The sequence below is a fragment of the Vipera ursinii genome (genome assembly GCF_947247035.1).
Source record: "Vipera ursinii genome assembly, chromosome: 2".
Lineage (NCBI taxonomy): Eukaryota > Metazoa > Chordata > Lepidosauria > Squamata > Viperidae > Vipera > Vipera ursinii.
The window spans coordinates 109244454-109272431 of record NC_139513.1 but is presented as its reverse complement, the minus strand read 5'-3'; the positions used below and the strand labels follow the sequence as shown (position 1 = coordinate 109272431).

At 43.3% G+C, this 27978-nt stretch overlaps 2 protein-coding genes across 4 annotated transcripts in view; one reads left to right on the top strand and one right to left on the bottom strand.

Moving 5' to 3' along the window:
- The window catches only part of CAMSAP3 (calmodulin regulated spectrin associated protein family member 3), a 38527-nt gene extending 37685 nt beyond the window's left edge, over nt 1-842 (top strand). For all 3 annotated transcript variants that reach the window (XM_083357067.1, XM_083357066.1, XM_083357068.1), the window contains exon 17: nt 36-842. In XM_083357067.1, the coding sequence (XP_083213193.1) occupies nt 36-344 (309 nt within the window). In that variant the 3' untranslated portion in view covers nt 345-842. The remainder of the gene's footprint in view (nt 1-35) is intronic.
- Nucleotides 834-27973, bottom strand: XAB2 (XPA binding protein 2). Its single transcript, XM_083357069.1, has 19 exons — nt 27892-27973; nt 25382-25530; nt 24952-25075; nt 21013-21210; nt 18586-18720; nt 18273-18437; nt 16822-16966; nt 16121-16272; nt 15632-15751; nt 15215-15346; nt 12351-12482; nt 11551-11664; nt 10723-10885; nt 9902-10092; nt 7554-7676; nt 6655-6826; nt 6423-6549; nt 3121-3230; nt 834-2977 (listed from the first exon to the last, which is right to left on the bottom strand). Exons 1-19 carry the CDS (start codon nt 27934-27936, stop codon nt 2916-2918), a joined length of 2559 nt encoding a protein of 852 aa, XP_083213195.1. The 5' UTR covers nt 27937-27973; the 3' UTR covers nt 834-2915.
- Between the last annotated feature and the right edge of the window lie 5 nt (nt 27974-27978).

Here is a 27978-nt window from a genome sequence, read left to right as displayed (position 1 = left end):
TCTTTGATGACATGTTTCTTTTCTCTCAATCTTAGGAAATCGAAAAGAGCAAAGCAAATCACTTCCTCATTCTCTTCCGTGATTCAAGTTGCCAGTTCCGGGCGCTCTACACCTTGTCTGGAGAAACGGATGAATTGACGCGTTTAGCAGGCTACGGGCCCCGCACCATTACCTTGCCCATGATTGAAGGCATCTACAAGTATAGCTCTGATCGCAAGCGTTTCACTCAGATTCCCAGTAAAACCATGTCCATGAGCGTGGACGCCTTCACTATCCAGGGCCATCTCTGGCAGACCAAGAAGCCAAGCACCCCCAAGAAGCCAAGCACACCAAAAGAGCTGTGACCTGAAGAATGTGGAGTCATTCCTACTCTCTGCCTAGACTTAGACCCACGACATCAAACAGCTGGCCTTCTGCGTTGGATGGCTTGAGTCGACGAGGCTGTTAGGCGTGGATCTGAGACCGAGTCCTGGGCCAGCACTCTCTCTGGCTGGATCAGAGTTACCTGGGAAATTCTTCTGGTGCCTGCTTTGAAGATTGAGACTACTGTTGGCCGCTTTGGCTTGTGGGACAGGATGGTGTTGGAAGGCCAGGTTCTGGTCCCGTAAGCTAAAGTCTCCAGAGTTGCCATAGTAATACTGCCCTAAATAAGGGTTTGCTTCTTGCCTCTAACCACTTACCTGAATGTTAATGCGCGGCCAGAAGGGTGGGTCTATTTTTCAGACTCCTGCTTGCCTGGAAGATTCTATGTTGGTTTTTTTTTCATTTCTTGGGTCTCCCTGTTTATACTTATACATACTATACATACACACACAAACATATATATATATATATATATATATGTGTATATATATATATATATATATATATATATATATATATATATATATATATATATATGAGCTATTTAATGATTTTTCAATTATTTGTATATAAAAAAGAACAAATTTGGAAGAGCGGGTAGGGTGAATTTGTATATGAAGTTGGCATGGGGGAGGTAGTACAGAACAAGGTGTGTATGTATGTATGTTCCTTCCTTCCTTTCTCCATTGAACATCTCCCTTTTGTCTACTCCCTTATTTACAAGGGCTATTGGGTGTACAGCTGAGAAGGAGCTGTTAACAGGATCTCTTTTTCAGCAGCTGCTATCGTTGACATGTTGAGAAGCTGGTGGCTGCTACAGTCACAGAGCAGGTCTCTGTGTACCCCGAGTTGAACTGCCAAAACAGACTCCAACCACTTTAGGGAGGAGTGTGGTCCATCTTTCTTTCTCTCTCCTGCCTCCTTTCTTTCTCCAGACCCTGTTTACCTGCTTCCAAGGCTATAGGCTGGGTACGCAGCACTCCAAAGAGATACGGGGAGCCTGGGCGCAGAAATGGAAGTAGCCCTTGATTATGTGAGCCTCATTTGCCATCCAACCTTTATGCCTCTGGATAGAAGTTGCTTGCAAAGCAGAGTAGGGGAAGATGTGAGGGAACCAGTCTTAATTCAGCTTGGATACTTCACTCTGATTCTGTCTTGTTCAACCTTATTCTGGTCACTTGTGGCTGACTGAGTGTCATGTAGGCGTCTGGGGGTATAGCGTAGGGCTGAGTTGATGTAAAAAGTGGGTTGGGATTTTTGTCCTTCCCACTTAATAAAGTAACTTAAATGAGCTCTTTACTGGTCATTACTCAGTGAATGTTTGAATCTTGAAGCCTGTACCACCGATAAGCAGGCGAGGCATCTTTGCTTCTGTGCAAGTCTAGTGGATTCTGAAAGTAGAAAACTGAATGCCACAGAGTTCTAAAAGGTGCTCATTCACCCCTACTTTCCATAATATATGGCAGAATATTTTAGAATGAATACTGCCCCTTGATTATTTAAAGTAAAAAAAAATGCAGGCATACAGGGGAGGCTGCTGAAGTCTACACAAGTGGAGGAGAAAAATGCAGATGTCTGTGTACAACAAAGAGTGAACTCAAGATGGGATTAGCTCCCATGTCATACATCTTAAAAATATCCCTGCCAGAGCTTCTTAGTGGAACTGAAAGTTATTCCGTGCTCGATGGACCTATCCACTTTTTCCTACTTGTTCAAATACATTTAAGCTGTAAGGTGAACATACCCTTCAATTTTCTAAAGGTCAAAGCTAATATGTAATTAGTTACAATTTGTTCCTGGCAAATAAGTATCAAAATGAGAGGGAGAGAAGGCTTAACTTCTATTTCTCCTGTACCTGACCATACTGGCTGGGAATTCTGGGTGATTTTTAGTTCCAGCATACTTTGAAGACTCTAAATTAAACAATGTCAGTTTAAGGAAAGCTGTCATTTAAGGAAATCTGTAGCCTATGTTTTTGTATTGCAAAAAGAAAATGTTTAAATCTGCAGTTCTTAATGTTTATAAAAATATAGGAATATTCGTTTTAAAAGTTCATTTCTATGAATGAAGGCTAATTTTACACAGTAAACAATTATTTCACTTTGGAACAATGGTACACATTAAGCTCCCCACTCCCCTTGTTTCCATAATTGCCTTGTTTGTAATTTTAAGATTTCAGCCCAGGCAATAATAAAGCTTTTAGTGATAATGAGGTTGGTTAAGAATAGATATCACCGTATTTCCAGAAAGATAAGCCTGAAGTTTAAGAAAACGCCCCATGAAGAAATCGTGTCTGCATTCATTACAATCCTTTCCACAAATCTTCCATTTTAAAGGTAAATTGTTTGGGAGAAAAGCTTCTTTCCTGTTGGTTAAATACAACACAATGATCGACAAGTGTTTTATAAATCACTTCTTCTCTCTATTATTATGTTGAGTTGCCAAGAAGGAACAGCAGCTTACACAATCACAAAGAAAGGCTTTGTGGGCCACGCTGCTTAGCCAGGAAGGTGTCGTCTCTGCTCCAGCTTAGAGCGGTTCATTAAAAAAGCTCAGTCGTCTTTAAGGCCGCCAAACACAGCCGAGGGGACACTCTTCTGTTCCAGCTGCACCTCTGTACAAGAAGAATCAGAATAGTTGGTACAAAAAGGCCAAGCGTTGTTGGCGTTTCAAAAACGGGAGTTCCCATTCACCAAAGTCAACAGCCCCAGAAGAATGCTGCTGCTGCACTCCCGTCCACCCCTCCCCCCCTCTTACCATCAGGCTCATTGTCTTCACTCTCATCGCTCTCATCCAAATCAATGTCTATCTCATCCGGGTTGGCCTGCTTGGAAAGTTCAGCCAATTCACTGCGGGAAGCATCACTCCTGAAAAACAAGCCAAGGAAGATGAGTGAACGGACAGCATGATTCTGACTGGAACGGTCCTGTACTTGATCCTTCCCTAATTAAAAGGAACTGCCTATCCTTTTGCCCTGACTTGCATGTTTTCAAAAACCAAAAACCCATTGAAAAGCGTCGCATTTGAACATCTAAAGCAGGTATATCCGTAAAGGTAAAGGTTCCCCCGCACATGCATGCTAGTCGTTTCCAACTCTAGGGGCCGGTGCTCATCTCCGTTTCAAAGCCGAAGAGCCAGCGCTTGTCCAAGGGTGTCTCCGTGGTCATGTGGCCGGCATGACTAGACGCCAAAGGCACACGGAACGCTGTTACCTTCCCACCGGAGTGGTCCCTATTTTTCTACTTGCATTTTTACGTGCTTTCGAACTGCTAGGTTGGCAGAAGCTGGGACGAGTAACAGGCGCTCACTCTGTTACGCGGCACTCGGGATTTGACCCGCCAAACTGCCGACCTTCTGATCGACAAGCTCAGTGTCCTAACCCACTGAGCCACTGCGTCCCTTCAAGGTATATCCGTACTGTCATATAAACTTTCTAATATGTTACGAGTGAATTCATTCTTTGGTTGAGCGGGATGATTAACTAGCAGTATAATTTGTGGAATCCTAGAGTCTGATGCCCTTTGACTGAAACTTTCACAAGTCCCAATAAACCTAATTAAAGTTCTGGGATGATGGGAATTTTCGAAGCCCCCCCAGTTATCTTCATTGCCTGGAAGAATCAGCTTCACATCTCTGTTTAGCTGTGATGATTGCAACTTGTCCTTTGGAAAGTCATTCTCTTGGTCTAGGGCAGGGGTAGGCAACCTCGGCGCTCTTATGGACTTCAACTCCCAGAATTCCTGAGTCAGCATAGCTGACTCAGGGATTCTGGGAGTCGAAGTCCATGAGCCATAAAAGAGCCGAGGTTGCCTACCCCTGGTCTAGGGCTATCTTGGTACAGTAACTGAGGTAAGGAGGAAGATAACTTTTATCTTCCAAAGGAGCTTCTAAGGATGAATGTGGAAAGAGTTTGCCAGAGACCAAGAAAGAGAAGAAACTAAACTCTGGAAATTGCCAAGAAGAAAACAAACCCAAGAAAAATAAGAATCAAAAGCTTCAGACCACCGTTAGAAGAGACAAGAAGCAATATTATAACAACATTTATAAAGACACTGAGGATGGGAACACATTGAAGATGGAAAAACAAGGAAAGTTTCAAAATATCTCCGAGCTCAGAAGAAGGTCCCAACCTCAAACTGGTATGCTAAAAGGAACTCCATGGACAGAGAAGTAACTGATTTAGAGGAGATCAAAGGAAATGGAAAGAATACACTGAAACATTGCACAGTAGAGGTGGTCGTTGTCCATAAAAGATATTCCTTACTTACGAGAACCTCTAGTACTAGGAGTTAATTATTGCCAAATTGGAAGACTACAGAAGCCAATGGAATACCCACAGAAATAGAGTCAGCAGCAGAAGAATCGGTAAAGGTTCTAACCAAGCTATGGAAGCGAATCTGGAGAATCATATAAAGACCAAGATATCGGAAGAGGATGATTTACATTCCATTCCCCCCCAAAAAAGACTTTTTAAAAAAAATTCCATTTATATCCCGCCCTTCTCCGAAGTCTCAGGGCGGCTTACAAGCTTAGCAGTAGCCTTCATTCTATGTATATGCCTGCTTATTAGGGCTTTCACACACACACACCCCAAGCGGCATTATTACAAAGTCAGCTTAATTGCCCCCAACAATCTGGGTCCTCATTTTACCTACCTCGGAAGGATGGAAGGCTGATAGAATGTGCAAACTATCATAGAAAACGCTTAATTATACATGCTAGCAAAATAATGCTTAGGATCATATAACAATGAAATAAGAGTTTTACATGGAAAAAGTAATGCCAGATTTCAAACTAACTTTAGAAAAGGCTGACTAACAGGAGATATCTCAGCAGAGGCAAGCTGGATGATTGGAAGAACCAAAGAATACCCCAAAGAAATCAGTAGAGTCAGTCCTTCCTTACCAACTGCCTCGTTTAGTGACTGTTGGAAGTTATGACTGTGGCCAATCCTTTTATATTTACACAGCCACAGGACTGCCATTCAGATGCTTTGCAATCAGCACACATTTACAACTGTCACAGCATCCCACAGCAACAGAATTATCATTTGCGTGCTTTCCAACCAGCTTGAAACAAGCAGTTAATGGAGATGCAGAAGTAAAATCGCAAGTTGTGGCCGTGTGATGTCTCACTTAACTGAAAGTCCAATTCTGCCATCTCTTTTACAGCCCGGATGGTCCGTTCTGAGCTTCTTGCCTAGCTCTTTATCCAGCCGCAGGCTGTGCTGTCTCTTACCTGATCATTCCCGAGGCAGCATCCCTTTATTCCATCACCCAAGATCTTTCTCACATACTATTACATCATTTGAAGATGGAGCTTTCTGGAAAAAGCTGTAATACCGGGAAAGGCGGAAGGAAAGAGACCAGCAGCAAACTGGATGGACTCAGTAAAACAATGGCATTGGGTGCACTGGTGGGAGACCGGAAGCACCTGGTTAGGGACAGCACCATGGAGAAAATCTAACGTATAGGGGTCACTAAAAGTTGACATCATCTTGATGACACATAATCAAATAATGAAATCAGAAAGCCAAATAGTACTCTCTGCTGCGTTCCCAATGGGTCATAAATCATTCAGACCACACTGTTGAAAAAGTACCAAAACTGTAAATGCGAAGAAGGCTATCCTCGGTAATACTTCGGTGTCATCTTTCCCTAGAAAAATACATCTGATAGCTCGAAAGCTGAAATAGCCATTTGGTAGAAAATTGTACTAGTTTCTCAAGACAACACCACAATCCTGTTCTCACTCGAGTCACGTTAGCAGCTCGGGCACTATCCAACCGTTTGTTCCCGATTCTTGATGGGTTAAAATAATATATATTGTCTTGAGTTCCTGAATACAAATCAACTAATCACTCACATTTTTCCCCATCATGGTGTTTGGTTTTTTTTTTTGGGTGATGTTACGAATCCAAACAGTCTTCATCAGTGCTTTTTTTGTTTAAAAAAAAAAAAAGGTGCCGGAACTCCGTTCTGGGCGTTCTATGACAAAAAAAAAGCCCTGGTCTTCCTAGGGGGAAAAGTGAGCAAGTCGTCTGCTTATAGTACCCTCACCTGACAAACAAGATCTTCTCCTTAGCTCGAGGCTGATCTCTTTCTGCTTCGGCTGCCAGTTGTTCCGCTCGCTGCTCTAAGAGCTTCATGTCATCCATGCCGCTCTGTCCTGGTGCTAAGTCAGACACTGAAACAAGACGACGTTAAAGAGGAGGATGAGCAGGAGGGTCAGGGGGTGGCTAGAAGAGCAGAAGATGTAGCTCATCTCCGTCTAAGAGAAGGCAAGAAGTACCTGTGCCTGTGGCATTGCTGTAAACCTTTAGCATCTGAGAAGCCATGAAGTTAACCTGAGTATTGTAAGTAGCCTGCACACTTCGCTTAATGCGTAGCATTTCTCGGATAGTGTCTTCGTTCCCATGCCGAATCTCAAATTCTTTCCACGTCTGCCAGAAGTTGGCAGTAGTCTGGGAAGGGAAACCAAAAAGATGTGTGTTTTGAGGACTGCTGGGAAAGAGACAGTGGCAAAATTCAATAGACAGTCGATTCAAAGACTGCTGTTTCTACTCTCCTCTGAGCTTTCTGATATATATATATAAAGGAGAGATTTAATGAGGTTAAGGGGACAGAGGTCAACTATTATTGAGCTCTCCATCTTCTATATCAGGAACAGGCCATCATAAACAACAGAGACAAATCCATTGCATAAGCAAAGAAACACAAACACACACCTTTATTTATCCATCAGGTGGCAGATGGAAGAATCCATCCTTAAGTTTTTCCAAAACTACATACAAGATTGTTGTGTCACAATACATATACAATGGTACCCTTGTACTCAACTGCTTCGAAACTCATTGAATTTGGTACTCAATGCATTCTGACTCGAAAATTTTATGCCGGTACTCATTATTTGTTTAGTGCTCGACGCACAAGCTAGAACTTGATGGTGTCAGCTGCCTTGTGACTCACTATATTATTCCTTATGGGGAAAAAATTGTTTGGTACTCAGCGCACCTCACAGATCAATTAAGAAGTACCTAGGTACCGCTGTATTTTGAACTGAGCAGGAAGTGATCATTTCTGCTCTTTTGGCAAAATGAGGGGCTTCTTCCTTCCTTCCTCCTCTCAACTAAATATTGCCACAAGCAGATTAGGATGCTAGTTCTCCAGTACACAGAAAAAGCCACTTACTCGGGGGTCACACATCTGTGAACAATAGGAATAGATTGCCCGAGCTCGGTCTATTTCACCCAATTTGCATTCCATATCGGCAAAGCGCAGACACATCTCCCGAGCGTGTTCATCTGATAGCACCTGAAAAAGAGGATGGATATTTAAATGTACTACACCCTTCAACATTTCAGCTTCTAGGGTGGTATGAAGTAATAAATCTAGAGCTAAGTAGAGTATGTAAGGATTACGATTACCCAGAGGGCTTTCAGAATATTTTAGTGATTGGAATATATGAACTGATCTAGGAGTTTTGTTTCAGGAAAATAAAAGCAATTTGAACAATAGTATTCCCTAAGGTGGGCCTACAAGTGTTATAATACTTTCTCCAATATATTGATCAAAATCTCATTTGAGAAAGCTTCTGCAAATCTGTTTGAGGCAAGTTATATGTGTCAATGCAGTACAATCTTAGTCAGCATCTTAATGGTGGAGCCACAGACCTGCTTAACTTGTGCTGCTGGTTTGTACAGATAAAGAGACTGCTGGGTGCCTGGTTTCAGTGAATCCCAAGTATCCTGCAAATATTTAACTTGCTGAATATTTTGCTTGCACTGGATGTATCTGAGATACAATTGGGCAACACAATCACTTAGGAATAAAGTTACCATGCCTATGTGGGAAACCCACAAACCTTGCTAGTGTCTACAGCTCCTCCACTTTCCTGGCTGACATAGCTACCAGGAACACTGCCTTCTAAGCTAATATTTTAGCTGGAATCTAAATAATAGCTCTGAACTAAGAATACTTACTTTAAATCCGTTGTAATTCAAGAGATTCACAGAATACCTTCCCCTCATTAAGGGCTTGCGTATGGCGGTCTATTCACAGTTACCTATTCCAGTGTAAGGATCTTTATCACTTTGTCCTGTAATACTGTGCGTACTTTTAATGTGAAGTCTAAGTTAGCTAGCTGTGCATCCCCTCTAAAAAGTTCCTCCTCCTCCTATTCTACAAAGAACTGCATGTCTGAATGGGGCGGGTGACAGACCTTCTCCCTGCAGAATCTGTAAGATGAGCAAGGTCACAAAATAAGTGAAATGATGCTGAATCAGCATCCGACTTTTATGGAGACTGCTGCCTGGGCCCTGGTGCTTCTTGAACCGGTGATTTTTTTTTTCCTATGCTATTTTGACTCATCTTATGATAGTGGCTTTCTTTTACTTCTCCTGCTCCGGCAATGTGAGGTGGGAGAAAGGAGACAAAGTAGTTGAGGGCCAGATGGAAGAAGGAATTTGTGACGAAGCAGATGCCAGAGCAAAACCCCAGAGAGACAAACGATTCCTCTGTTTTGCCAGGAAACTCCTCTCCTTTAATTGTGAAGTGACTGTGCCCATAGATCTTACATGTCCACTTTCTTGGCTGGAACTAGCAAGTCTGGCATCCTCCTTGGTGCCTGGTTTCTGTCGTGGGCTACAGTGTTCTCCTTCAGGTCCCCTTCTTGCTTTAGTGGGAGAGCTAAAGCTATCTGAGCACCGGGTGTCTCTCTTTTTTTTATACCCAAAGCGGCAGGTGCAAAAGGGCTGAGGATTCCCATATTTGGGTCTCCATGCCTACCTGACAAGAGTACTTCAGATAATGGATTCCCTTTGTACCCCTGCTGGTATCTCATATCAATGGAATGAAAAGCTATGGGAAGAGTCTCAATCTATCACAAAACCCCATTTTCCCCTCTTCTGGAATTGCTTGTTCTCTAGCTTCTCCGTGTCACTCTTCTGTTGTCCCAAAGAACAGTGAAGCTGCTACTGCTGCATGGAGTCTGTTGCAGACACTTGGGATTAACATTGCTGTGTAGTAGTCTTAAAGGCGTCTCAGCCGTAATGGAAATTCACACTCCAGTCTTCGAGCAACTGACCATGAAGTGGGATAGAGGCTGTCAGCGTTGTTATGACTTCGATCTTTTATCCTGATGGCTGGTTTCTCTCCCCCCCCCTTTTTTTTAAATTTTTCTTTTCTTGTCAGTCAGCTCCAGAAGCTGCAAACGAAAAGGGGACCATTTCCTGCTTGACAAGGCCTAGTCGAGAATAAAAGCAGACTTCTCCCAAGGGAGCAGGCACTTCTTCCTGGCCTTTCTGATCAACTCGACAAAAACCAACCCTTTCCTATTGGGTCTGATTTGATAACGATGACCTCAGGATACCTGCAGATTTATATAGCAGATGCGCGTGCTCTACCTAATAAGTGACCCACATTTTAAATTCTGGTCGGCCAGCAAGAATAGATTAAGCCTCATCCTTCTGTGAAGGAAGCTGAATCATATTGGTTAGGATGGCAAACCGATAGATGCAATTTAGAGAGAATCAACGAACCTCGATCGCCTTTTCATAGATGCTACGTGTGTGGGTGACGCCATAAATTTCCGCTGCTCTCTTGATGTAGATGTTGTACATATCATGCTGCTCTGAAGGCAGCACAGCCTGAGTAGCTCGCTCATATACTGCCATGGCATGGCGGGCCAGCCCATATTCCTCCTCCAGCTTGGCATATAAGAGATAGATGGCTGCAAAAGGAAAATTAGAGCCAGATTTCATCTTCTTTCAATTTCGGGTCAACAGTTTTCATATCCAGACGTATTGTTACGTAAAAGCACAAAAAATAAGTTCTTGTTGAGAATGTGCTTACTGATTCACCTTGCTCTCCTCCACTAAATGATGAAGAAATGAAGAGAAGTTCTACGTGTATGGAGATTCTCAGTCATCCAGGTTGCCGTTGTCCCAAAGCTGCTTTTTCAAAAGGCAACTGGACTTTCCTTGTTTTCGCTTGAAGATGTTTCGCTTCTCATCCAAGAAGCTTCTTCCGTTCCGAAGAACTGAACTAAAGAAGCTTCTTGGATGAGAAGCGAAAAGTCTTCAAGCAAAAACTAGGAAAGTCCAGTTGCCTTTTGAGAAGTCCTCTTTACCCAATTTCCAATGAAAAAGGCATTTTTGAGTCCTCAAGATCACCCATCTGATCCTTTTCAGGCCAATAAAGGGAGTCCATCCAGAAGGGTTATTTTTTGGGCTAGGAGGTTTGCTATACAAAACTACTGTCCAGATGACATGTCCCATCCAACTTTTCTTGTAATCAGAATCTGACTGAGTAGGAAGAGTTTCTGACTCAACTTTCTGCCAGAGCGACACTTAATACATACTTTTTGCGTATTTCTGGGGACAGCCATCCAGCGCCTGCTCAAAAAGATCCCGAGCACGCTCCAACTTCTTGCCACCATAGCGGTCAATGAATTTGGTTAGATAGGTGTTCCAGATATCATAAACATTTGGCCATCTAAACAAGGAGATGCCTCTCTCATATGCCTGCCAAAACGAACAGAAGGTACGAACAAAACATTCAGACTGCATTGCAGAAGGCTCTGCCCTATTCCCTACTCGCTTAAAATACCATCTGGGACTGTCCTGCTTTGACTATAATGACCTACGTTTTAAAGAATAGCTTTTTTCCTGCAAATTGCTAACCAACCAAGAACCACTTTAATCAGAGATCCTAGGACCCTTCTACTCTAATGGGCTGCTAATTCTACCTTAGTTACATTTCTGTTTAACATTTTCCAATTAAACAAAAAACTGACAGCCATACCAGAAGAAAACAAACAAAAAAATTGGATTATTATAAACAATAGCTAAGGGCAGCAAAGATGCATGGCAATTATAGTGGAAAACACTTACTCTGTCCCTACACCTAAGCTATAGTTTGCTCTGAAACACAAATTATTTCAACATAGAATATATCGGCTAGTTTGTTCAGAGGTTTGAGAAAGAGAAAGAGATTGAATACAGTAATTATCCTTTGCTACATACTGTACATAATAAGGTCCTAGTGGCATCTAGTATACCATCTGCACATGCGGTCTACTTCTGTACACTGCACGTACCATCTGTAACCTGCCATGTTCGAGGTTCAATGACTTCTACACTGATGCAGACCCAGATGGCAGAAGGAAGCCTTGATGAAGCCAACTCACCTTGAAGCTCTCCTCAAAATATTTGTGCTCCTCCAGGAACAGACCATAGTTAATGATGATTTGTGGGGTGGCAATGCGTAGATCCAAAATGCGATCGTATACAGCCTTAGTAGACTAGGAATGGCAAAGCAGAAAAGCTTTAATACTAGGCTGGGCCAGAACTCCAATCACAGGCGCAGACTCTTTATTACCCACTTCCCAACTATGCCCAGATTGAGAGGAAACATTTAAATTTGATACTGAATGGCTTTAGCCAGTGTAACTTGCTGGGCTCCAACTCCACCTTTCACACTTTCTATCAGTAACATGATAGATGAACAGAAATACAGTAATGCACTTATGGGAGACTATAGTTACCATTCTTCTTTAGCTACTCAGGGGAAGGAACAGAGGGTTGTGCCAATAATTCTGTTCTGGCCCTACTGCTTCAATGCATTATTTCCAAGCCAAACTCATGAAATAAGAGGGCAAGGATGCTTGGATTCCTTAAAGAGGAAGAGGAAAAGAGACTACCTTTTATTTTGGATGACTTCTTAGTCACTTGCAAATTAAGAAGGGTAAGAAATATCTTGATTTGATTCTAAGCTGGGGGAACGTTATTTTTAAAACATTTCATCTGTGCTTGGTTACAATACTTTGTCCAACCTCATAAGGCCTAAAGAGACAAAAAGGGGAAGTTTCTTCTCGATGCCAAGCTTAGGCTAACAAATCTCTGCCTGGCAAGATGGCCCATTGTAAAAATTGCCAGGAGAAATGCCAGCCGGGGTAAGCAAGCATGGAAGCCAACCAAGACCACTCACTTTGAAAGTGCCGAGACTTTCTTCCAAGTCAGCCAGCATGGACCAAACCTTGAGGGACTTATATACACGGTTCTGCACAGGCTCTGTGGAATCAAAATATTCTGCTTTCTTGGCTGGGATAGCCGTAGCTTTCTGGAGGGAGAAGAAATGCTGATGAGAACAGAGGAAGTAGAGCCTCTGGAGCAAGCAGTTTAAAAACTCTCTGTGTGTGTGTAACCCTTAATTCTTTGTCAGCAATTTAAAATTTACACAAATATGAGCTGTCACCGGTGTGACTACTGCCTGTCGATGGCAGGATAGGCTGACACAGGAGATAAAGATTTGTCTCATGTTTGGGGCCTAGCAAGGTAATCTAATAGTTAACAATCATTTATCATATATATATATATATATATATATATATATATATATATATATATATATATTTATTACCCCCCCGTAGATAAGGCTCGCAATCTGGGTGTCCTCTTGGATTCACAGCTCTCCTTAGAAGATCATATAGGAGCTGTGACTAGAGGGGCCTTCGCTCAGGTTCGTCTGGTGCGCCAGCTGCGACCCTATCTGGACCTGGATGCCTTGCGTACAGTCACCCATGCACTTGTGACCTTTCGTCTTGACTACTGCAACGCTCTTTACATGGGGCTGCCCTTGAGAACTACTCAGAAGCTTCAGCTGGTGCAGAGTGCAGCTGCACAAATGCTTTTGGGGGTCTCCCGATACTCCCATATTACACCTCTGCTCCGTGAGCTGCACTGGCTTCCAGTTGCCTTCCGGGTGAAATTCAAGGTGCTAGTGATGACATACAAAGCCCTACATGACGTGGGTCCGGATTACCTACGGGAGCACCTGCTGCCGGCGTCAACACCCCTCCGTCCTGTGCGCTCCCACAGAGAGGGCCTCCTCAGGGTGCCACCGGTCAGAGAATGTCGGCTGGTGACCCCCAGGGGGAGGGCGTTCTCGGTGGGTGCGCCAATACTTTGGAACCACTTACCAACTGAAATCTGGATGGCCCCCGACCTTCGCTCCTTCCGGCGTGATCTAAAAACTTATCTATTCCAACAAGCTGGCCTTGCCTGATGGATTTGGGTTTTAAATTTTTCTCACTCTGTTTTATTGTATCTTACTTTATTGCTCTGTACACCGCCCTGAGTCCTCCAGGAGAAGGGCGGTATATAAAACATATATATATATATATATATATATATATATATATATATATATATATATATATATATATGTGTGTGTGTGTGTGTGTGTGTGTGTGTGTGTGTGTGTGTGTGTGTGTGTGTGTGTAAATTACTAACAAAGAATTAAAGGGAAACTGAGATGCATTTCTGACTCCTTAGTCGTCCTCAGTCAGCTATACCCTTCTGAGATTCGAACCTGGGCTGATTGCATACAAGGCAGTGTTATTTACACAAATATATGAATTGTCCGGTGTGACTACTGCCTGTTTGATAGCCTTCAAGATAGGCTGAAAACAGGAAATAAAGATTTGCCCCATGTTTGGGGCCTAGCAAGGTAATCTAAATAGTTAACATTTGAAATATATATATATATATATATATATATATATATATATATATATATATATATATATATATATATATATATATATATATATATATATATATATATAATTATTCAAATTGCTAATAAAGAATTTGGGAGGCTAAGATGATCATTTCGAACTATTTATGTTCTCATCAGTTAGTCATACCCTTTATCTGAGATTCAAAAAACCTTGACAAATACCGTATATACTTGAGTATAAGCCGAATTTTTCAGCCCACTTTTTGGGCTGAAAAATCCCACTTCGGCTTATACTCCAGTCAACAAAAAAAAACTTACCGAGGACTTGTGCGCGGCCGAGGCTTTGGTGCTTCCGGGATTGCGCGCACCTCTCCCAAGCCACCGCCGTCCGGAGACCTGCCGAAGTTTGGGGAGGTTTGGGGAGGTGCGCGCGCACCTCCCCAAACCTCCCCAAACGTCGGCAGGTCTCCGGATCTCCGTGCCTTGCCTGCCTGCTTCTTTCCGCTGCGGAAAGAAGCAGGCAGGCAGGTCACGGAGATCCGGAGACCTGCTGACGTTTCGGGAGGTTTGGGGAGGTGCGCGCGCACCTCCCCAAATCTCCCCAAACTTCGGCAGGTCTCCAGACGGCGGCGGCTTGGGAGAGGTGCGCGCGATCCTGGAAGCACCGAAGCCTCGGCCGCGCGCAAGTCCTCGGTAAGCTCCGGGCGGTCACTTGCTTCGTGTCTCCTGAGGGAAGGGGGGGCGACTGGAGCGGGCGTGTTTCCTCGCCTGCTGGGTGCCGTGATTTGCCCGGGGAACGCGCGGGCCCCGAATGGCAGCGTGGAGTGAGGAAGCGGACAGCCAGGGCTTCCCCGAGAGCCGCGGCCACACAGGGTATTCCTGTGTATTCAGGCTTGCAAAATGGCGGATCGAGCCTCTGCTGGCGGCGGAGGCTTGCAGAACGGCGGATCGGCTTATACTCGAGTCACGAACTTTTCCCAGTTTTTGGGGGTGAAAATGGGGGTCTCGGCTTATACTCGAGTCGGCTTATACTCAAGTATATACGGTACTTAAACATATATATATATATATATGTATATGTATATGTATATGTTAAATGTTTGTTAAGCATTCAGAATACACTTGCTTAGTCCCAGACATGGGACTAAAGCCATGACCCTCTTATTGTGGAGTAAAAATAATCTTTGTCAGCTTCCCAGTGATCAGACTCTTTCAAGAAGATACAGACCGTCTGTTCAAACCTAATCATTTGGAAAATAATTACAATCAAGCAAGTTTCATTATTAACACTCCCAAATGTACTCTTCCCTTTTTGTTTTGCTTCTTCTCACCCTCAGGATACGCAGGGCTTGATCGTAGTTCTCATGCCGCAGCTCCATCTCACCATACTCGCACCAGACGCTGGCCAGTTCATCCACCTGCTTAAAGTTCACTTTAGTGGCCTTTTCAAAAATTGTTCTGGCCTGGTATAAGACAGGGAGAAAAAAAAATCAGAGAAAAGCTAGGGGAGAAAAACACTCACCCTGTTTTCTCTTTGGACTCTAGTATGTAATGCAGCTGAAAAACACGTCCCTCACAATGTCGCTGGGGCCCTTTTTAGAAATCCTACAACATTCAAGTACTGATTTGGAATGTTTTCTTACGGCTATTGTGAAAAGCCCGTAGTTAAACTCTTAAGAGAGTGGCTAGGAAAAAGAAGCAGGAAATAGGTTAGGGCAGTGTTTGCCTCTGCCCAGTGCATCACTCACATCTTCTATCTGTCCATTGACCTCGTAGAACTTGGCGAAAGAAACCCACAAAGTATGTGTTTTTCCAGTGGCTTTAAATGGGTCGACAGTCTGCACTGCTTCTGTGTACGTGTTGATGATCTGGAAGGAGTAAACAAATAAGAAAGAACTGGGTGAGATACTGTGAAACATAAGACTGAGCAAGTGAGAAGAAGAAAAGGCTTTTTGTGTTAACTCAACCTGATGAAGAGACGTAATTTTTTCAGCTGCTTTGAGATGCAAGTACATGAAAAGAAGCCCCCATATCTCCTATTTTCACAGACAGACCTAATCTCCAAGGACTGTCTCAAACTGGGTGGCTAACTGGTTCAAGTGAACTGCTTGAAAGGCATTTCCATCCATTCCAGTTCCCAAAATCAAATCCAGTATTTAATAAGTGGGAACAGTGTTGTGGGTTACTGGCTTGGGAACGTGACAGCTCTAGCCGTTCAAAGAGGAACATTCTCCTACCTCCCAAGGTTTGCCTTCATACAGCTTCACCCGCTTGTGCCACTCATGGACATTGTGAGGATTCTGGCGTAGGAGGACACTGTTGAGAAGCAGAGGCCGGCGTGCGATCAGCTGCTCAAAGCGTGCCAGTCGCAGTTCCAGATCTACATCATCTATTTTCCAAACAGAAAAACAGCAAAAATGAAATCATACTATTGGACCACAGTTCTTTTCTACTCAACTATACAGTTCTCCAAAAGCGTGGCAAGAAGAAAGAAAGTAAGAGTTGGGTAGCCTACAACTAACGGACGGGATGGATAAAAAGAGAAAAGCAGTTTTCTATCAACCTAAGGTGTTATCTGTAATAAAACACAGGGAAACGTCCGGCATCATGTAAAAGTTGGAGAACTCCAACTTCCATCAGCCTTAGCCAGCATAGCCAATAGTGAGGAATGGTGAAATGAAGGAGGATTGTAAGACCAAACAATCTGGGAAGTCCTAATCGATGGAATTCGGAAAGCTTTAGAAGACTCAAAAACTGTGGTATACATGTTCCCCTAGATCAGGGGTAGGCAACCTTGGCTCTTTTATGACTCGTGGACTTCAACTCAGCTGGCTCAGGAATTCTGGGAGTTGAAGTCCATGAGTCATAAAAGAGCCGAGGTTGCCTACCCTTGCCCTAGATGCACCTTCGAGAGAAAGAGTAACATTTGCTTTCTCACCCTCCTCCTCACGTCCCATTTCAGAGGTGGTCTCCATCTTGGCAGCAATCATGCTCTCCTCAAACTGGGCGTAGCTGTCAAACACTTGAGTGAAATCCCGTACTGTCATCACTGTTTGAATTGCTTCTTCATATACATCACGAGCCTAAGACAGAAACAGTAATCACCGAGACTGCTCCAGGACACAACCTGTGGCCTCTCTTCTTCAGCCACCTAGCGGTTTGCGCTTCTCTTCAAAAGGGATTGGTTTATAAAAGCACAGTCAATCTCTCAGGATGCAATCCACCTTTAGAAAAACCAGGTTCTCATTTATGTGGGTCAGCCAAAAGGCAGCTAACTGGAATGAACATGAGCTAAGAGAGGAAATCTCCCTGTAGCAGTTGCTGCTAAGAAATTATACCTACGTCAGCTCAAAGTGATGGTTGACAGTTATGCCTAAATCTACTCAAAAAGCAAACTTCAGGCAGGCAACAGGAAATTGTACCCATAATTTGATTTGCCCATCAAATCCAAAGTCCAATAACTAAGAGTATTTTTTGATTCGTATCTGAAAATGGATGAAGTTTCGGGCTCATCCGACACAACCAAAGATAGGAATTTCCAGCTTCCTCTAGCTGTTTTCTTCAGGAACACCTGCTGCCGGCATCAAGCTCCCTTCGTCCTGTGCGCTCCCACAGGGAGGGTCTTCTCAGGGTACCGTGGGTAAAAGATTGCCGGCGGACAATACCCAGGGGGAGGGCCTTCTCTGTGGGTGCGCCTGCCCTCTGGAATCAGCTGCCTGTAGAGCTTAGGACTGCCCCTGACCTTCGCTCATTCCGCCGGGACCTGAAGACCTGGCTCTTTGAGCTTTCTGGCCTGGACTGAGAGTATTAACTAGGGTTTTAATTGTATTTTAATTGGGGTTTTTATTTCAAGGTTAATGTAATCATTTTAATTGTTTTTAATTTTTGTATTTGCTGTATTGTTTTTAAAAAACCTTGTGAAGCGCCCTAAGTCCTACAGGAGAAGGGCGGTATATAAGTCTAATAAAATAAAAATAAAAATAAAAAATCCATGTGCTACCAAACAGAGGTTTCTTAAAATCTATCTGGCATTCCCTAAAGGCTACCCTCCAGTTATACAGAGAGTACTAAAATTTTTACCTATGAAAAGTATACTATAGAATTCAAAGAACCCCCAAGAGTATTTTTCTGCCGCTACCCTGGAGAAGCTCACGATCCAGAGAAGATCCATGAGAAGAACAAACTTAATAATACTGGCTCCCCTTCGGACCTGAAACAGGCTAGTGATCTAATGGCATGTGTTTGGTTCTTCAGATTTTCTATTCCAAGGGAAGTTCTCTCTCTCTCTCTCTCCCTCTCTCTCTCTCTCTCTTCCACTTCACAGGGTTGTTGTGGTGGGGGAAAATCAGGCATAAAAAGACAATTTGGTGGCTGCGCTTCAGTGCCTACCTTCTCAAAATGGCCACTGCGGATGTAGTAATCTGCCAAAGAACACCACAGCTTGCCCAACTGGTCTGTGAAACGAGTCAGGCCGCCTCGGATGATGGCCCCCACATTGAGTGACTTCACCTTGTCTGGGTTTTGAGAGATGAGATCACAGAGCTCGTGCCATAACTGCAAAAAGAAGCCCAAGGTGCCAAACAATTAGAGGCAATAGAGAACTCAGAAAAGCTTCTGAGAGGCACAGGAAACGCATGCAGACAAAGGAGATTTGATAGGCAATTCTGGATGGTAGACACGACTGTCTACTACCGAAACCTACCTGATAATTGGATTTTCCCTCCTTGGAAACAAAACGCTCATCGTTCACCACAGCTGCAAGACGGACAGCGGCCTCATCCAGACGGTCAATGGAGTGCAGGTACTCAATATATTCCTCTGCATTCTCAGGGCTCAGCTGCAACATAAAAGGGAAACCATACCTGTAAACCCCATATCCAGGGCTCAGAGCACACAGCCATTTAGAGCCTTTAGAGTGCTGATGGAAATGCTATTCTGAAGGCTAGTCGAGCACAAGGTCCAGCCTGCCTTCATCAGCCTTCGTTATATGAATGTATTAGGCTGTTCAGTTTATGATTTTGCTTGGGAGGCAATCAAGGAACAATTAAGCTGTACTTTGACTATATTATGTAACAGATTGAAAACACAAAGGGGGGCAAAACTCGGGAACCCTGAACTTAAAACTATTTCTGATTATTAACATATCTAATTATCACACTCTTTCAGAAAGAAAAGAACCCAATCCCCCAATTTTCAGGTCTCCTTTTTCCCCCCCTGTGAATGATGTGAGAGGTTCTGTTTGTCCACAAATCCTGTGCCAGAGGCAACCTAGAACTAAGGAGAAACTTCCTGACAGTTAGAACAATTAACCAGTGGAACAACCTGCCTCCAGAGGTGGTGAATGCTCCAACAATGGAAGTTTTTAAGAAGAGACTGGACAGCCATTTGTCTGAAACGGTATAAGGTTTCCTGCCTGAGCAGGGGGTTGGACTAGATGACCTCCAAAGCCCCTTCCAACTTTATTATTATTACTATTAATTAATTAAGAAAGAATAGGCTTAGGAAAGTGAGACTGCTAACAACCAAGCCACTGTAAGGCATCCTTAGATGCCTTAGCTCAGAAACTTTAACCATCTTTTGAGGTCCAGTTTTATCTTAAACTTGCAAATGGGATCAGGTATATTTATTATTCCCCAACTCTAACAACTTACAGATGTGTGGACTTTACCCCATGAAATTCTTAGCAACGGTCATGGTGGTTTATGAAATTGTGATAGTCTATATATCTAGAGTCACATATTATGTAATCACTCCTTCCTTTTATGTACATTTACAAGATTCCAAAGAAAAAGGACAAAAATCTTTATTTTAACCGTTGCATACAAGGAGGAATGATAGAATATTAACTTGGCATATATGGACACACAAAAAGTATGTCCATGCTGGCTTTACATATTAAAGCTGATGATATCTGAACATAAAGGTAAAGGTAAAGGTTCCCCCGCACATGGGTGCCAGTTGTTTCCGACTCTAGGGGCCGGTGCTCATCTCCGTTTCAAAGCCAAAGAGCCAGCGCTTGTCCGAGGACGTCTCCGTGGTCATGTGGCCGGCATGACTAGACGCCAAAGGCGCACGGAACGCTGTTACCTTCCCACCGTAGTGGTCCCTATTTTTCTACTTGCATTTTTACGTGCTTTCGAACTGCTAGGTTGGCAGAAGCTGGGACGAGTAACAGGCGCTCACTCTGCTACACGGCACTCGGGATTCAACCCACCAAACTGCCGACCTTCTGATCGACAAGCTCAGCGTCCTAACCCACTGAGCCACCACGTCCCTACTGAGACCTGATTTTTAATCTTAAACATGCAGAGAACAAATAGAAGCCCTTATAACAGACCACAATCAATCAGCTGAAGATCACAGGTACCTCAACATAAATGCCAATTTACGACAGAATTTTGTGCCTTTTTTGTCATAATTCACATCGCTTGGATAAAAAAAGACATACAGCAATCAAACAAACTATGTCTGTTTTCAGACTTTGTCAGAAATAGTCTTCCTCAGGACAAAGTTTGCCAACCAAAGTCTCAAGAAAAGTACAAATAAAAATAGTTTCTCAATAAGTTCCTGATCTATGCCCGTAATAAAAAGTAGTCTAAAGGGGAAGAACCATGGTATTCCCTGATGGATGGCCACACACTTTTTAGAGTATGTAACCACTTCAGAGAGGGAAGTTGTAATAAAATATATGTTACAGGATTTACTACCACAGTTGGGACCAGAATTTCACATTGCTAAACTAGGCAGCTGTTAAATGAGTTGTGCCCAATTTTATGACCTTTTGTCGTGGTTGTTAAGCAAATCATTGCAGTAGTTAAGTGAAACATGTGGTTGTTAAGTGAATCTGGCTCTTCTCCCCCCCCCGTCCCCCCCTCCAAAAAATTGACTTTGCTTGTCAGAAGCCAGCTGGGAATGCCGCAAATGGCAATCACATGATCCTCACATGCTACAACTGTCATACATACATGCGGGTTGCCAAATTTTGATCGTGTAGCTGTGGGGATGCTGCAACGGTTATGAGAGGGTCAATTGTGACTTTTTTAAGCACTGTCGTAACTTCAAGCGGTCTCTTAAGTGAATGGGTTTTAAGTCAAAGGATACCTATAGAGGGAATGGGAAGCACCCTCACCTTCAGGTACCTACGGTAGACCCGTACAGCTGTCTCAGGTAGCGGATAGAGTCGCACAAACTTCAGGTAAAGCGGCCAGATACGATGATGCTGTGTAATGGGCAGAGCTCTGAGTGCCCGGTCAAAGGTCCTGCGGGTACGGGTAATGCGACATTGGTCCATGAGAAACTGGCAGTAATCTAGCCATATGCGGGGCATCTGTAGGAAATACAAGATAGCAAAAATAAGTAATCCCTTCACTGAACCAGACAAAAGTCCATATTGTCCGACTCTCTGATCGCATCGTTGGCTTGTCTTCAGCACCAGCCTCATCCATACAGTAGGACCACCTTTAAATAAAAAGGTTTCATCTGTAATTTCGTATTGGAATGGCCTACAGGTTTCGTTTAACGATTGCCAACAGGCTTTGTCCATTAATTTATCTCATTCTTTCTCCAAGTAACCCTTAAAGGAATTTTCTAATCTTACTACTATAGACTTACGTCAGTTTGCTTAGTGCAGACATGTCAAACACAAGGCCTGGGGGCCGGATCCGGCCCATGAAGTGGTTTCATGCGACCCGCGAAGCCATCCTGGAAACAGTGAGGGAACGGCCCCCACTGCCTTGGCCCTGGCCCAGAGACCCTCCTTCTGCCAGAGACCCTCAGATCTGTCCCACTCCTGCCCAGGCACCCATAGGCACCATTGATGCCAACGATGTAGAGCTGGCCACGCCCACCCAGTAGGCCATACACACTCTAGCCACGCCCACCCAGTTGGCCACGCCCACCCTGGCCATACTCACCCGGCCCCTTGAGGGCAACCGCAATGCTGATGCGGCCCTCAATGAAATTGAGTTTGACACCCCTGGCTTAGTGACTGTTCAAAGTTACAATGAAAACAGTGACCTATGACCATTTTTCACACTTATGACCGCTGCAGCATCCCCATGGTCACGTGATTTACATTCGGACGCTTGGCAGCTGGCTCATATTTATGACGGTTGCAGTGTCCCGGGGTCACGTGATCCCCTTTTGTAACCTTCTGACAAGCAAAGTCAATGGGGAAGCCAGATTCAGTTAACAACTGTGTTACTAATTTGACAACTGCAGTCATTCACCTAACAAATGTGGCAAGAGAAGTCGTAAAAGAGGGCAAAACTCACTTAACAAACTTTCTCACTTAGCAACATAAATTTTGAGCTCAATTGTGGTCATTCACTTGAGGACTATCTGTATTCAGTTTTACTAAGTGGCCCAAGCTCAGTTCTTTTACAGAAAGTATTTTATCTCTCTCCATCATTACCTCCAAACAATCATAATCTTATAAATCTTTCAGTCATTTTTTAAAACTAAGAAAAACAAAACACTTTTCTTAAGATACTCCACAACTGCTCAAATTGCTTTTCACCAGCTGTATTATATTCGTCTATAGATGGGCATCTGAATTGTATATAATGGAATGATTGTTGCCTTCAGACCCCTTTTTCACTATTGTTACCATTGGTCAAGACGTTTTGTTATGTTACATAAGCTTTTCAACAAATAGCAGGATGAACAGAAATATCATTCAGTTGATATATATATAAAATGTATAATTTTCAACACTCCCAAAACTAAAATTGAATTTGCTTTTTTCTTAATATTTCCAAGAATATTTTATTAGTTACAAATTGTTTCTGTATCTGAGGGGCTGCCACAAGGCAGAAGGGGTCAGGTTGTTCACCAGAGCACCAGAGAGAAGGAGGAGAAACAATGGTTGGAAACTAATCAAGGAGAGAAGCAACTTGGATCTAAGGAGAAACTTCCTGACAGTGAGGACAATCAACCAGTGGAACAGCTTTACCCACAGAAATCGTGGGCACTCCATCACTGGAGGTTTTCAAGAAGAGACTAGACATTCACCTGTCTGAGACAGTATAGGTCAGTGATGGCGAACCTTTTAGAGACTGAGTGCCCAAACTGCAACCCCAAACCCACTTATTTATCGCAAACTGCCAGGGCCGCATCAGCATTGTGGTGCTCTCAGGGGGAGCGGGGGGGGGGTGTGGCCCACTGGGTGGCATGGCCGCTAGGTGGGCACAGCTGCAGTGGTCACAGCAGACTGGGTGGGCGTGAGCGGGATGGGCAGGCCGGGACAAGGGTGACAGAGACCAGTCCCTCGCCATCCCCCGTGCACCCCCAGGGGGCCAACGCTGCTTGCTTGCTCACTTCCTGCCCCGTCGCTTCCAAACACCACGTACTCACTACTCTGGCGAACTCTGCTGGGCCGACGGCACGCGTGCCCACAGAGAGGGCTCTGAGTGCCGTCTCTGGCACATGTGCCATAGGTTCACCACCACTGGTATAGGTTGTCCTGCTTAAGCGGGGGGCTGGACTAGAAGACCTCCAAGGTCTCTTCCAGCTCTATTCTATTCAAAAGATTGATTTCTATCAGTATAATTCATTAAAAGCTTTATCTTGTAAAAAAAAATCTTAAACAGATTTTTTTACAGCCTCATTGGAATATAATCCATCTCAGAGAGCCGTTTTCAGTCTTTGAGATAGACAGACATAATAAAAATGCAGAATGTGAAAACAAGACCAAAAAAGAGAGGGAGTCTTAATTGAAATAAATTCAAATATTTTAAATAAGAACATAAACAGCTGGACTGGACCTCTGGCTCATCTAGTCCAGCTGTCTGTTCTCACAGTGGCCAACCAACTGTACAAGGAAGGCCACCAGTCTTCCAGTGGATGGCCTTCAGAAACAGTCACATCGTTATCAAGATTAATTGACAATGATCACCCTGACTTTCAATGACATTTTTGAAGTCAGTCAAGCTAGTAGCCAGTAACACATCTTCAGGTGGTGAATTACACATTGTTTTTTTAAAAATATTTCCTTTTTTTCTGCCCTGATTCTTCCAAGATTCAATTTCATTAATGACCTCTGGTTCTAGTTTTTTTTGGGAAGGAGAAAATAGATTCTCCTTGTCCACTTTGCCTACACCATGCATAATTTTTACACCTTAACTATGTTTCCTCTTATTCACCTGGTTTTTTTAGGCCCCAAAGTCCCAATACAGCAACCTTTCTTTATAGAAAAGTGCTCAAGCCTCTTAAAAAACCTTACATAGTCCTTGAATTACAGCCACAATTGAGCCTTGAATTTTGTCTGCAAGTCACTCTGGTTTTAAATGTTTTTCTTTTTGCTATTTGGCATTCCCAAACTGCCACCTCCTTTTGATTTATAGGAGATGTTTTCCTCCCTGTTTTATTGCCTTAGTCCCCCTTTTTGTTTTCTGAGGGCAAAGCAGTGGAAGAAGAAGCTTTAGTTTCTTTACAGATCCCTTACCTCCTATGGATATGTATGCTTACTTCCTATGTTACTCGTGTCTTAATCTCTCACCTTTCTGAAAAGTATAAATATGAATGCATCCCTTTATCGCTCAATTTCTTCAGAGAGATCCCACCAGCACGTGCTGCCTAATAAACACTGCAATGAGTCTTGATTTTTCCACAGTAAGCTGAATCATCAGATGACTAGACTTGACTTGACAACTTTAGTTTTACGGTGGCCATTAAGTTACACCATGCTTGTTAAACATATCATGTGGTATAAGTTTGAATCCAGGTAATCCAATTGGGGTCTTTTGCTGGAAAACAGCAAAAAAAAAAAAAATTGCAACAAACGATCATGTGACCATGAGATACTGCAGCCAGCCATAAATGCAAGTCAGTTCCCAAGCAACCAAAACGTGATCACACGATCACGGAGGGTTTAGGAGCCATATCTCTCAGGATGGGTTGCAACTAAGTAACGTAGTCACATTCTTTTCCAAACAGAAAACTAATTAGCAAGCGTCTCAAACTGAGCACCCTTGAGCATAAAGCACAGGCCAAATATTTTCCCTATCCATGTCTTCCTGCTCCTCTTGGGCTCTTCCAAATCCTTTAAGTTTGCAGGTTAACACTGTACCTTATGCATGAAGACCAGGGCACGCTCATGGCAGTTGTTCACTTCTTCATAGCAGGCATCTGTTACACATTTGGTCTTCACTTGTTTCCGTCGCTGCTTAAGATAGTTGTACCACAGCTTGTAACTGCAAGATACAACAAAAGCGACCATCAACATCAAAATAATTTTGATCTTTTCCAACTCGGCAGCAAACGCTGAACCACTCTCTTCACACTGCGTTGGGAAGTCCCCTATCTACCCTTTGCTGATCTTCTTTCAGCAAAGACAAACTTGGACAAAAAAAGGGGGGGAGGGGGCAGAACAGGCATCCGAGTTATTGACTTTGAAAAATCAGCAGCTTCAATGAAAAACTGCGTGTTAAAAAAATAATGTTAGTATTTGCAAAAATGTAATTTTCAAAACACTCATAATTAATGAAAGATAACTATACCTTCCTGGCAATTCCTTAAGAGCTCTCTCATAGATCAGGTTCAGGATATGTTTAGGAGCATTCTGCTTGAAGTCAATATAGCGGATCCAGCACTTGACAGAGAACGGGTTGCGCAAGATCTCTTCTTCATACTGTAGGTCTTCTTCCTCCTGCGCAAATAGGAAACATAGGTTTGGACAAAAAGTACTGTTTTCTTTCACTGAATAGCCCTACAACTTCAATAGCTCAACAATATTATTTTCAGGTATAGATTACAGTGTTATGTAGTAATAAAATAAAATACAGTGGGGGACTCAGAAAATCTAAGCATTCATCCAAATGTCAGTATCATTAAATAGCTATTGGTACATCTCTGTAATGCTCCCGTTGTCTCTATCCACACCACTACTTATGGGAATAATAGGTTAATAAAATTATATGATTATGTTACTAAATGTTGACATAAATGTTGCAATAGATTTGGAAATAGTACTATTCTAATTGAAATATTAGATGTTATGAACTTTCCTGCCCAACTTAAAATCACAGAGAAATTGTAGCTACACTTATCTTAAAATGTGCTTTCAAAAGTATTGTGTGGTTTTTTTCATCCTTTAATCATATACTGTTAGAAGGAAGTTGGCTATACAAGTCATTTTAGGGTGCCTACATGTTTCCCAAAGTGGATTGCTCTTAAAGATTAAATGTAGACAGTAGTTTCAAACAGACACTATTCCGTTCTGATATTTATCAGAGCAACTGTTATTCCTTTCACTTGCAACTATGGATTGCAATTCACAGTTGACAATTAAGAGGCATTAGCTTTTTCCCACGAGCAAAAATCCCCATGATATATTCACAATGTTGTAAAACTGATCCACTGCAACTACACTTTTTTTCCTGTTCAAGATCGGGTGTATTTGTCCAAGTATATACTTGGACCAATATAAGTATATATGTATATACTTAGACCAACATACTTACACTTAAAAATACTTAGATCAAAGTATATTTACCCGTGTTGTATGGCTGTAGTAGTAGTATTACCCTTCCCATCTTTTTCACTACCCCCTCTTATTGGTACCATTATTATGATGATTATTACTCTGTTGCTTTGCAGCTTTTGCACCGGAGACAAATTCCTTTTGCGTCTAATCACACTTATTTCTATTTTTATTTATTTTAATTCCATTTATATCCCGCCCTTCTCCGAAGACTCAGGGCGGCTTACAAGCTTAGCAGTAGCCTTCATTCTATGTATATGCCTGTGATTGGATTCAAGACTTTCTTAGGGATCGGGTACAAACAGTGAGGGTCGGGTCTGCTTTGTCCACCCCCCTGAAGCTTTGCACCGGCACGCCACAGGGCTGTGTGCTTAGCCCCTACCTGTACTCTTTATACACTTATGATTGTGTATCATCTGACCCATCCACTGCGATAATCAAGTTCGCAGATGATACAACTGTGGTGGGTCTTATTACAGGTGGGGATGAGACAGCATATAGGGTGGAGGTACAAAAACTATCCATATGGTGTAGTAACAACAACTTGCACCTAAACATCAGCAAGACGAAAGAGATGGTGTTAGACTTCCGGAGAAAAAAAGAGGAACCTGCCCCACTTTACATCGGGGAGGACTGTGTAGAGAGAGTTCCCTCCTTTAAATTTCTGGGAGTCTACCTCTGTGAAGATCTGACCTGGAAAGTTAACACAACCCAGGTGGCTAGAAAGGCCCAACAGAGGCTTCACTTTCTTAGGATCTTGTGGAAGAACAGGGTAGAACAACAGCTAATGACCCTCTTTTACCGGTCTACCATAGAGAGCGTCCTCTCATATGGTATTGTGGTTTGGTATGCCGGTCTGACAGCCGCGGATAGGAAAGTATTACAGAGGGTAGTGAGCACAGCACAAGACATTGTGGGCTGTCCCCTGACACCACTGGATGACATCGCCAGGGCTCGTTGCCTTGGAAGAGTGAGGAAGATGCTCAGGGATGACTCACACCCTGGACGGTATCTCTTTACTCTCCTACCATCCGGTAGGAGATATAGGAATATAGCCAGCCGTACCAACAGGCTGAAGAACAGCTTTTATCCGTGGGCTGTTAGGCTTTTGAATGGGATATAATCTTATGCAGAGTTGACTTGGGAGGCCGGTGTGTGGTGTAGCTGGTTCACACAGTGTGGTGGGATGGAGGGTTTGCTATCACTGTGTGTTGGGGGGAGAGAGCACAGGGGGAGGCTCAGCTAATCTCAATGTACACATGTTGTACTTTGACAATAAAGGTTTATTATTATTATTATTTATTATTATTATTATTTCACACACACACACACCCAAGCGGCATTAAAGTGCAGCATTCTATTCTACTACCCCATTAGGGAAAAAAAAATCTCGAAGCAAGCCTCCCCTTCCGATTAGTCTCTACCGAGAAAAACTCTCGTAACGTAAACGTCGACGGGAGCCAAACGTCCCGACCCAGGGACCCAGCCTCTCTCTCTCTCTCCCCCCCCGCCACAAGCCGTACTCACGAAGAAAAGCTCCCGCTTCCCTAACACCGTCTCCGACTCCGGCATCGCGGTCTTTCCCTCCCGAGGCCCAATACAGCGCGCACAGAT

What these genes read in the sequence shown, in the direction of transcription:
- XAB2 (XM_083357069.1), bottom strand. Translation starts at nt 27,936, where the DNA reads ATGCCGGAGTCGGAGACGGTGTTAGGGAAGCGGGAGCTTTTCTTC. An exon ending in TCCCCAGAAATACGCAAAAA is followed by an intron (nt 10,093 to 10,722) that starts GTATGTATTAAG and finishes TTCCTTTTGCAG; the next exon opens with CCATCTATCTCTTATATGCC. An exon ending in TCTATGAAAAGGCGATCGAG is followed by an intron (nt 7,677 to 9,901) that starts GTTCGTTGATTC and finishes CCTCTTTTTCAG; the next exon opens with GTGCTATCAGATGAACACGC.